This window comes from Temnothorax curvispinosus, unplaced genomic scaffold (assembly GCF_003070985.1).
Source record: "Temnothorax curvispinosus isolate PA1 unplaced genomic scaffold, ASM307098v1 QBEX01007605.1, whole genome shotgun sequence".
Classification (NCBI taxonomy): domain Eukaryota; kingdom Metazoa; phylum Arthropoda; class Insecta; order Hymenoptera; family Formicidae; genus Temnothorax; species Temnothorax curvispinosus.
The window spans coordinates 1-10,270 of NW_020217385.1; the positions used below are offsets into that span (position 1 = coordinate 1).

General features: G+C 38.5%; 2 protein-coding genes across 3 annotated transcripts; both read right to left on the reverse strand.

Annotated features, from left to right (window-relative positions):
- Window positions 1-6: 6 nt before the first annotated feature.
- On the reverse strand, window positions 7-4,636 carry LOC112457194 (actin-binding protein IPP-like). The gene is made up of 7 exons (XM_025020117.1): window positions 4,371-4,636; window positions 3,159-3,684; window positions 2,539-2,704; window positions 2,085-2,431; window positions 1,423-1,769; window positions 993-1,213; window positions 7-868 (listed from the first exon to the last, which is right to left on the reverse strand). Exons 1-7 carry the CDS (start codon window positions 4,438-4,440, stop codon window positions 632-634), a joined length of 1,914 nt encoding a protein of 637 aa, XP_024875885.1. The 5' UTR covers window positions 4,441-4,636; the 3' UTR covers window positions 7-631.
- Window positions 4,637-7,031: 2,395 nt separating this feature from the next.
- On the reverse strand, window positions 7,032-8,158 carry LOC112457195 (translation machinery-associated protein 7 homolog). Of its 2 annotated transcripts, none has more exons than XM_025020120.1 (2): window positions 7,923-8,158; window positions 7,032-7,411 (listed from the first exon to the last, which is right to left on the reverse strand). In XM_025020120.1, the coding sequence occupies exon 2, from the start codon at window positions 7,408-7,410 to the stop codon at window positions 7,216-7,218; it is 195 nt and encodes a 64-aa protein (XP_024875888.1). In that variant the 5' UTR covers window position 7,411; window positions 7,923-8,158; the 3' UTR covers window positions 7,032-7,215. The 2 variants fall into 2 exon arrangements, with proteins under 2 accessions (XP_024875888.1, XP_024875887.1); XM_025020119.1 differs by having other exon boundaries at window positions 7,976-8,151.
- Window positions 8,159-10,270: the final 2,112 nt, after the last annotated feature.

Here is a 10,270-nt window from a genome sequence, read left to right on the forward strand (position 1 = left end):
ATATATATATATATATATATATATCGTAGATTTTTCACAAGCTTCAAAATTTTCACTTAATTAAAAGATCCTTAGGACTTTAATTGAATTATATTTTAGACTTGGCTCCTCACGTCAGATTGTAAATTCTTCACATTCTACATGACTCGAATTCAGAATTGGAATTAAAGATAATTAATATTAAAAATCCTCAAATTGAAGCTCTTTATCCAATTATAAAATTGGATCCTTATATATCGAGTTTCCTAGATCTTAGCCGTTTAAAACCTAGATACATTAAAACTCGTGTTCGTTACATCTTGCCGTCCTAGGTTTTTCAACCTAGGTACGTCCTATCAATAGTGCGTACGCCGTATATCTATAAGAAATAATAATAATAATAATCTTCTCCAGTAAGATAAAAGTTCTCAAAGTATATAGCGTTTCCCTATACAAGTATTTTAAAAATGCCGGTGGAATATTCAGAACGTAATAAATCTACACGTCCTTTAACAACGCAACTGACTATCTACCTTACGGATACACGGCTCTTAATAAAAATGAACAAGGCAAAGCAGAAAAAAGAAAAACAAGTTGGAAAAGTAAAAAGGCGTGAACGTCAAACGACAAACAGATCTCTGCAAAACAGCAATCAGAAGGGCGTAACGATCGCCGTCGCTTCGCCTCTGCTCGACGGCAAAGAGGCGCACTCGTGCCACTTGTTCGTGTGCGGGTCGTAACACTCGACGGTGGAGATTGTGATCTGTGTGCGGTAGAAATTGATCTCCTGCGACTGGTCGCCGCCTATGACGTACAGCCGACTGTCGGCCGCCGCAACTGCCGGATAAAATCTGCCCATGCTCATGGGAGCGACGATGCTCCATTTGTTCTGAAATATCACGGCGTTTGTTGACGAGTTGAGAACATGTTGACGTGTGTTGATATACATATTTATTTCGTATCATCGATTCCGTGAACATGCCGATATAAATGATGGAAAAAATAAATCATACCTTCTCGAAAGAGTATCTTTCGACCGATGTCAAGACCTCCTGATTTTTACTGGTGCCGCCAACGACGTACAAGTATCCGTCGAGAATCGTGATTCCCATTTGCGAGCGCGGTGTGATCATCGGGGCCAGATACGTCCATTCTCTGGTCACGGGATTGTAGCTCATCACATCCTGACGGTGCCGACTATTATGGGTACAGCCACCCACGATGTAAATTAGTCCTACAGAGATTTCTCGAGTAAGAGTTGAAATACGACATCTCGTTACAGGCGCGCGCGCGCGCGTGTGTGTGTGTGTGTAAATAGTATATGGAACATACAGAAATAAAAGCGTGACTGTGTATATTAAAGAAAAGAAGAGATCTACAGATTTACGTGTCAAACGACTATCGCGTGTAATATTCGTGGTTTTCGGCGTCGGAGTCACGTACCTTCGTATGCCACGACTCCCATACTGAATCGTGGCTCCGGAAGGTAGCCTTCGAGAGTCCATGTATTGGTGATCGGATCGTATATCTCGATAGAGCCGCCAATATCCTCGCCCACCCATCCGCCGAACGCATACAAGCTGTTATCCAAGGCACAAAGACCGAAATCGCATCTGGGTTCTTCCATACAAGCGATGGGGGTCCATATGTTGTCACGAGGATCGTAGCACTCGCAGTTAGCGATTATACAGGATTCCAGCTCACCGCCGATAACGTATACCTTACCGTCCAACAGAGCCACTCCAGGTAGAATGCGTCCTATGCTGATTGGAGCGACTTCGCTCCATTCTCTAGAGAAACGTTCATTCGTCGATCAAAAAAAAGGACAACTTTGTTCTAGTTATCTAACAAGAGTTATCCACAAAAAAAAACATGTTTTAATGGAGAAAAATACTTTTATATAAAACGTAAAACCCCGCGCGCAGAAAGAAAGAAATAAAGTACACGAAAACTTTTACGAGAAAGAGCAAGAATAACGCTTAAATATAATAAAACATACTTTTACATTTCCAAGATATAATTCAAGTAACTAAGAAACTTGTTCGCGTGCGTTTCATCTCAACAGCCAAGAACTGAAAAAGGAAAGATGTCGCCGGAGATTGTACCCGGTGAATATGTCGTATTTCTCGATGGTTTCGTAAGTACTCTCGGCGGTTCTGCCCCAGCTGTCCGAGGAGTGTTCCCGTTTGGATCCGCCGATCACCAAAATGTTCTTCCTGGCGCAGATCCGGGGCTGGGCGTGAAGAGGCACCAGGCAACCTTTGTTCGAGACTAGATCCTTTTGTATAGATCGCAGCGCGACGATGAGACTCGCGTCCTTGCACTCTAGGATAATTCGCTCTAGCTTTGCTAATGAACACAGTCGCAAGCGTACGTGGCTGAGGATCTCGAATACGTAGCATCTCCGCGCGGGGATGTCGTAAACGATCCAATTGTACGCGGCCTGGAAGACCTGCAAAAAGTAAAGACGACGTCATCACGTTATACATGTCATACGCAACTAAGTGCAACGAGCAGGCCACGCACTCGGATTATTTACGTCCTTGGAAAATAACAAACCTGGCATTCTGTATCGATGTGAATGTAATCGCTACTAAGAAACTGAACAAGATGCTCCTTGGGCAAATCCAGAAATTCTTCCTCCTGACAGACTTGTGGAAAATTGGCTTCTATAAAGCGTAGGGCAGTCTCCAAAAGATCCAGTCTGTTGTGTACTTCTGCAAATCTACACGTAGCAGCAATGACAAATCATCGTGATTTTAGTTTCGAAACGGTTTTTTTTCCCATGTTTCCTGGGAGCAACGATAATATAATTTATTCTTGGAAAGATACCGGAAAGTCTAATAATATAAAAAAAGTGAAAAAGAAAAAAGAAAGCATCTTTCTTTCACATTTCAATTAGATTTGTTTAATTATACACTGTTATAAAGTTGTCATTGTAGTTTGAATTATACGTACGCGTACAGCTGTTTAATTTAATTTTTATTTAAATTATTTGGTTTAAATATTTATTAATATTTTACAAACTTTTGCTAATAATTTGCGATCAAGAACATTCTAGGCAACGTCTTCTCTCGTTTATATCTCTCGTATAATTTTCTCGTCACAACGGCTTTTCATTGAATTTTCTTTCTGTTCTCTGAATATTTCACGTTCAGTTCTTACCAGTCTTCTCTTACCTGTAAATTCCAAGGGCATTAGAATAGTGCAGCTGCTGTTTGAGATAATTGATGCAGCCAGCTACTACATCGTCCAACTCTAGCATATCAGCGGCAGCGAATAACTCCTGCACATTATCCTGCGTGATGTCTACGTTGCCGCTGTAGATGAAATCCACCAACTGAGAGAGAATGTGAGGGGAGATTGAGTGGATCTCCACGAGCTCCTGTTGCTCCTCGACCAGGCCGACGGTGAACATGGCATTGAAGTAGGCGCTACCGGCGGCAAGGACCGATCTGTGCGCCCTGATGATCCTATTACCCGCCACCAATCCCACATCGCTGAACTTGTTCTCCCGCCTCTGCGCATTGAGATTGCGTAGAAGCTTTGGGGGATAGTGACCCACCGCGTATACGACGCTGGACACATCGGATGATTGCTTCACCGGTTGCGTAGCAAAGTCCATATTAGACGTGTGGCCATTTTTCAGGGTAGGTGCCACACCATCCGCCATGAAACCATCAAGATGTGCTTTATCCACAGATCCTGTACAAGTGTAGATTTGTCATAAGAAAAACGGCGCTACGTCATGTAAGCCATAGCACAATAGTGTTTTGGCAGACACTAGCTTGCTTCAACGCAATGTTAGATATAAAAATCAAAACATTTGCTGTGTACATACATGTAAAAGATTCAATAGTAAACATGAAGATTACACAAGTTGCAATAATCTTGATAAATTTAAAAAAATTTATCAATGTAACATACATCATATATAAATATAATAATTTATTGCTCTGGTTCGTACATATAAATCATAATATGATGACAAGTCTGCGCAAGGGCGCACAGTTGACCCAAAAGTTCTTACTGGATAATTTTTGTTTTCTGAGAAATATATCAATGCATTTCAGGATACCCTTCCAAGCATGTATGACGCATTCTTGTCTTGTTTATATTCCGGGAAAATAAATATTACAACTGAATAGATAAGACATTGCGTGCCTGACGTTTCAAGGATTTATTAAAAACGTATATAAACACACATATTTTTATTTTAAGAAAAAAAATAGATAAAGTAATGTGAGCTCTCCAACACTTGCCAGACTTTTGATAGAAGAAGACACGTGTGACATTTTTGCCAACAAAGTGTCTCGCAATCGTCAAGTCGTTCCAACGATTCGAGCAGGCGATTTAATTTTATTACAAAGATCGTTTCGCGAAATACTCACGGCATAAACGAGAAAGCACCCTGTAGACGCCGTGGAACGATTTTGTGTTATTTTTCCCCTTTAAACGCATCACTACCACCGCATGTTTGACCGATGCGTCAATCGATCCCGCGGACAGATCGCTCCTGGAAACGTAGCGAGAGACGACTCCTGCTCGCTCGGATTAAATAATAAATTTCGTTGACGAGAAACGAGAAGCTTGACATATACGTCAGATAACTGAGATAACCTAATCAAGTACGTGAAACTAGAAACTAGCCGAGCCAGCCGAGAGGTGGGAACGGCGCCACTGGCGCCAGTGCAGCCGCAAGGAAAAAGATCCCCGTCCGATCCTCTCCCCACAGCCCCACAACCTCTATGGCCTAGTTTACACCGATCACTTGATACGCGTATTAAATGGTAAATAACTAGTAAATAAGTCTGATTATTGGCCTAGTTTACACCGATCTTTTGATACGCGTATCAAATAGTATATTTGAACTGATCAGCCAATAATCAGACTTATTTATTAGTTATTTACTATTTGATACGCGTATCGTATCAAGAGATCGGTGTAAACTAGGCCTATGAAGTTGGCCGGACAACTTCAACGTATCGAACTTTCATTAATTGGAATCGATTGGTGGTCGTTTGGTGGTCTTTGGTAGTCTAATCCGATCGTTTGGTAGTTAGTCGTTTTCCTGTAAAATAAAAATGAAATTTCCGGTGTGAAGTTAGCCGGACAATTTTTCTTTTTCAACCAATTTAACTTTTTTATAGCTCATTCGACGCGGAATCGTTTGGTGGTCACGAATATCATCGTAAAACGTTTGGTAGTCAACCGTTTTCCCAGAAAATAAAAAAAATCGTATGCGCATAATGCTGGACATATCACCACTGTGCCATTAGCCGGAAAAATTGTATTTATCACCCAAATTGACTTTCATAGAGCTCAATCGACGCGAAATCGTTTGGTGGTCACGAATATTGTCATTAAAACGTTTGGTGGTCAATCGTTTTCCTAAGAAATAGATAAAACCGTACTCTTACGCCATTGGTCGCATGACTCCGTGACGTTAGCTCGGTAATTTGATGGATAAACATTATTTATCAATCAAATTGACTTTCATACGGCTCAATCGACGCGGAATCGTTTGGTGGTCACGAATATCGTAATTAAAACGTTTGGTGGTCAATGGTTTTCCTAAGAAATAGAAAAAACCGTACTCTCACGCCATTGGTCGCATGACCTCCGTGACGTTAGCTCGGTAATTTGATTAATAGACATTATTTATCAATCAAATTGACTTTCATACGGCTCAATCGACGCGGAATCGTTTGGTGGTCACGAATATCGTAATTAAAACGTTTGGTGGTCAATAGTTTTTCTAAGAAATAGAAAAAACCGTGCGCTTACGCCATTGGTCGTATGACTCCGTGCCATTAGCGATTGACCACCAAACGTTTTAATGACAATATTCGTGACCACCAAACGATTCCGCGTCGATTGAGCCCTATCAAAGTCAATTTGGGTGATAAATACAATTTTTCCGACTAATGGCACAGGAGGTGATATGTCCGGCATTATGCGCATACGGTTTTTTCTATTTTCTGGGAAAATGGTTGACCACCAAACGTTTTACTGATTATATTCGTGACCACCAAACAATTCCGCGTCGATTGAGCTGTATGAAAGTTAATTTAATTGATAAATAATGTTTATTCATCAAATTACCGAGCTAACGTCACGGAGTCATGCGACCAATGGCGTGAGAGTACGGTTTTATCTATTTCTTAGGAAAACGATTGACCACCAAACGTTTTAATGACAATATTCGTGACCATCAAACGATTCCGCGTCGATTGAGCCCTATCAAAGTCAATTTGGGTGACAAATACAATTTTTCTGACTAATGGCACAGTACGTGGTGATATGTCCAGCATTATGCGCATACGATTTTTTATATTTTCTGGGAAAACGCTTGACCACCAAACGTTTTACCGATGATATTCGTGACCACCAAACGATTCCGCGTCAAATGAGCTATAAAAAAGTTAAATTGGTTGAAAAATAAAAATTGTCCGGCTAACTTCACACCGGAAATTTCATTTTTATTTTACAGGAAAACGACTAACCACCAAACGATCGGACTAGACTACCAAAGACCACCAATCGATTCCAATTAATGAAAGTTCGATACGTTGAAGTTGTCCGGCCAACGTCCGGCCAAACGTTTTCAACGTTTTGGCTTAATGTGGCGCATTCGGTTGTCAAGACTGGCATTGATGTATCTAAAACCTGGCAACTCTGGTGACAACCACTTGCCAGTGTTGTCAAAACTGGTAACTTTTCAAATGCGTCATCTAACAAGTGTATTCAAGATACTATAACAATAATCGTTATCTAATAAAACTCTTGATTTTCGTTATCTGAAATCTGTCATAATTATAAAAATTAGAAAGTTCGGCATAATTATATTTATATATTTTTATTAATAATGTTAAACAGAAGCAATAGTTTAATGTCAACTGATTTAATTATGTTCTGAGTGTATCGTACAAAGATAAATTCTAAGACTTTTATGTTCTTTATCGTTTTGCTAGCTCTTCATAAATCAACGTTCTTGACGAAAAACATGTAAAATCTGTCATTTAATAAACGCAATTATATAAGACTCGTGGTTAATGCTTTAAAAATTTAATGGAAAACATATACATAATATTTACAAGTTTTAAGCATCTCTCGAAATAAAGGATTGTCGAAAAAAAAAATTGCAGTCTGGTGTAACGACGGATCAAGTCCAAAATCATAGTTACAATCGGAACATTTGTGGGCACAGATCACGTATCTCATTCGTTATTACAATCATTTTTTCCCAGATTTTTTTATACCACCAGTGACCAGAGGACCCTTCTGACTGGCTTTCTTTGCTGCTTCAGCCAGCGCTTTCTGCGCTTCCTTTTGTTTTTGCTTAAACGCTACGTCCTCTTCATCTAAAACCTTGGATTCCTTCTTCGGTGCCTTCAAGGGCTTCTTCTTACCTCCGTCCCGGCCAGACATTCTAAAGTACACAAAAATTCATCACACGTGTCTGATTACACTGTTTAAAAAAAATTATTTTTTTTAGCACAAGAACGAGAATGATCATTTCTTATAATAACTCATTGAACGCTGAATACGATCCAGCTGTTTGTCAACTGCAATTTTCTCAAAATTATGATGTGATAAAGCAATTTAGCAAACGGAATCATATTCAACATCTAAAAAGCTATAAGAAACGATTATTCTCGTTCTTGTGCATTTTTTTTGTTGAGCAGTGTTATCTTTTAGAAATAATACAAAAAAAAAATAACTGACAACAAACATTAAATCGATATAACCTCTGCCGAAACGGGAAGCAATCAAATCACAAAAGAGTTTAAATAAAAATTATTCTATAATAAGCTATAAAGGCGTTAATTATAATGTTAACACAAAATTAAATCCACAAGTTATCCAATGTTTAGAGAATACTTCAAAATTATAGATGCGATATATTCATAGAGAGAGCAATACGTATACTACGCGAATACCTCTCTTATGACTACGGGATTCCATTCCATCAGTATTCGAGCTCTCGACTTACTTGCAGCTGTACTAAATTTCCAAACTGGATTGCGAGGTACAAACGATAGACGGTAGATTCGGAAATTCGTTCCGGGTGAAGGTTGACAAAATGTTTACGCGGTACGACGAATTTTTCTCAAGCTGATCGTACAGATTGTGCAGATTGTGCTGCCGCGGGCCGTGAATTCCGAAGCTCGACGACCTCAGGTCTGTTTCTTGTAGCTGAATCTTCTGTGTAATGTATGTATGTACATGCATACATACGTAGAGACCCTCAAATACGTATTTTTCTATTCTTTCCTCTTTTATCTTTTTATCTAATCAGAATTCAGGTTGGAATTCTACTTGTCGTAGACTACAAAACGTCTGAAGAATGCACACACAGATATGTTAAAATGTACGTACATGTGCAAATGCACAAAATACATGGCAAACCAAATTGTAAATGAAATTCTGTCCTGATTCGTCTAAAGCAAGCTTTGCATGCGACTTTCATCTTAATTCCAGAAAATGTGACATAATTGTAAAGAACAGGCCTACGATGCCTTGTGACTTTTATATAAATAACGTCGGATTATTTAGAAAAAACCCGAAGATTCGTCTGATTGCGATACGCGGTTTGTAATAAACAAAAGTCTTATTTGAAATTGGAGGATTCAATACAATGCTGTTCAATCTTATTGTTAGCGGTGGACATGCACGTAAGTTTTATTGTATACATATTTAATAGGTATCATTTTTTATATAACAGCGAATTCGATCGAAGCGGTTTGAACTTGGGAGCAAGTCCTTTTTTCGTCACATTTGATTGATAAATGATATCATTGATAAATATATCCATGTCTAAATATTTGATTGATAAATATATCCATGTCTCTGAATTAACACTAGACCCAGCAAACACAGAATACACCGAGTGCGTAATTTGCTATTAAATGTGTTTGCTGGGAGAATTATCGGAGATTAAACTATATTTATTTCTTCCAAAGAAATCTTAGAAAAGAAAAAGAGAAAAATTAAAAAAATTAATTAATATCTATAGGGAATTTTAATAAAAGTCATGGAAAATTTCTGAAATCAATGTTTTAAAAATTATAATTAGTAATAAATTATTTAAAAATGTCAAACGGATTATTTTGACCTCCTTAGTAGTTCTAGTATTAAAATGCAGAAGTTATAGCGAATTTAGTTGAACGCATTAGTGCGCTGGTGGATATTAAAACCGTTGCATGTACTTTTTATCTAATCTAAAAGTGAAATGCAAATATCTCTACTGATAAAATGCCCAATACATATTTTACCAAACAGCACAGTAAAGGATTGTATTGAGGATTTTACAGTTTAATCCGTTTATATATGTATATTTATATAAACATCTTTACGTCAATTTGTGTACTTTAATGTGCATCAGTGCGCACTAGTGCATCCAACCGAGTTGGCTATTTAGATATTGGGCCAATTCCTTTTAAGTGACACAAGTCGACACAAACATCATTCTATCCTTTTTGGCATTTAATGAATAATAAAGACAGAACGACACTAGTGTCGACTTGTGTCACTAAAAGGAATTGGCCTATTATTGAGAACATGAGAACGATATTAATATATTCTCTACTCTTCCGTTTTGTCCAGAAGTTCGAGCGTTGGTAGCATTGATGTCATTATAGGAAACCTAATGCTAAGACTCCATAAACGCGGAAATGCCGTGCGGTAGAGTGCGTTAACCAATCAGAAGGCTGTCGCAAGTCGCCTGCAGCAAAATCAAAATTTGCGATTGGTCAACGCACTCTGCCGCATGGCGTTTCCGCGTCTATGGAGTCCTAGCATAAGTCCCATAGCTTAAAAGTTTCTCTCCTATATCTTTTATTATATGCATACATCACACGTGAAAGGTTTTTCTTTCTTCTTCTTACATTTTTCAAGAAGTAAAGAAGTCTATCAAAAAGAATGACTAAAAATATCGGGCATCTTTATGGGAGCGTTTCCTTTAAGAATTACAAAACAGAATGGTGGGGGAAAGATATTCGAATGAATGGCTCAACTCGCTCGACCGTTAGTGTTTGCTAGTTGGTTGGCTTCGCGGTAATCAGTAGAGTGGTGTTAGAGCAAATAGAGCAAGCAAATAAGTTGACTTGAGAAGATCATTGAAAAATTTAATACGTGGCGATCAACATTGAAGCAATTTAGACCTTCCGTTCACGTAACTAACATGATTATTAGTCTATTTAAGGTGATCCTAAAGCCGTGATCCTAGCCGGTTTTTTTCGGTTTTTTTCTTAGCACTAATCTTTTAATTGGCTTTATAGAAATGCAA

What these genes read in the sequence shown, in the direction of transcription:
- LOC112457195 (XM_025020120.1), bottom strand. Translation starts at nt 7,410, where the DNA reads ATGTCTGGCCGGGACGGAGGTAAGAAGAAGCCCTTGAAGGCACCGAAG.
- LOC112457194 (XM_025020117.1), bottom strand. Translation starts at nt 4,440, where the DNA reads ATGCGTTTAAAGGGGAAAAATAACACAAAATCGTTCCACGGCGTCTAC. An exon ending in ACATCGATACAGAATGCCAG is followed by an intron (nt 2,432 to 2,538) that starts GTTTGTTATTTT and finishes TACTTTTTGCAG; the next exon opens with GTCTTCCAGGCCGCGTACAA. An exon ending in GGGAGTCGTGGCATACGAAG is followed by an intron (nt 1,214 to 1,422) that starts GTACGTGACTCC and finishes AAATCTCTGTAG; the next exon opens with GACTAATTTACATCGTGGGT.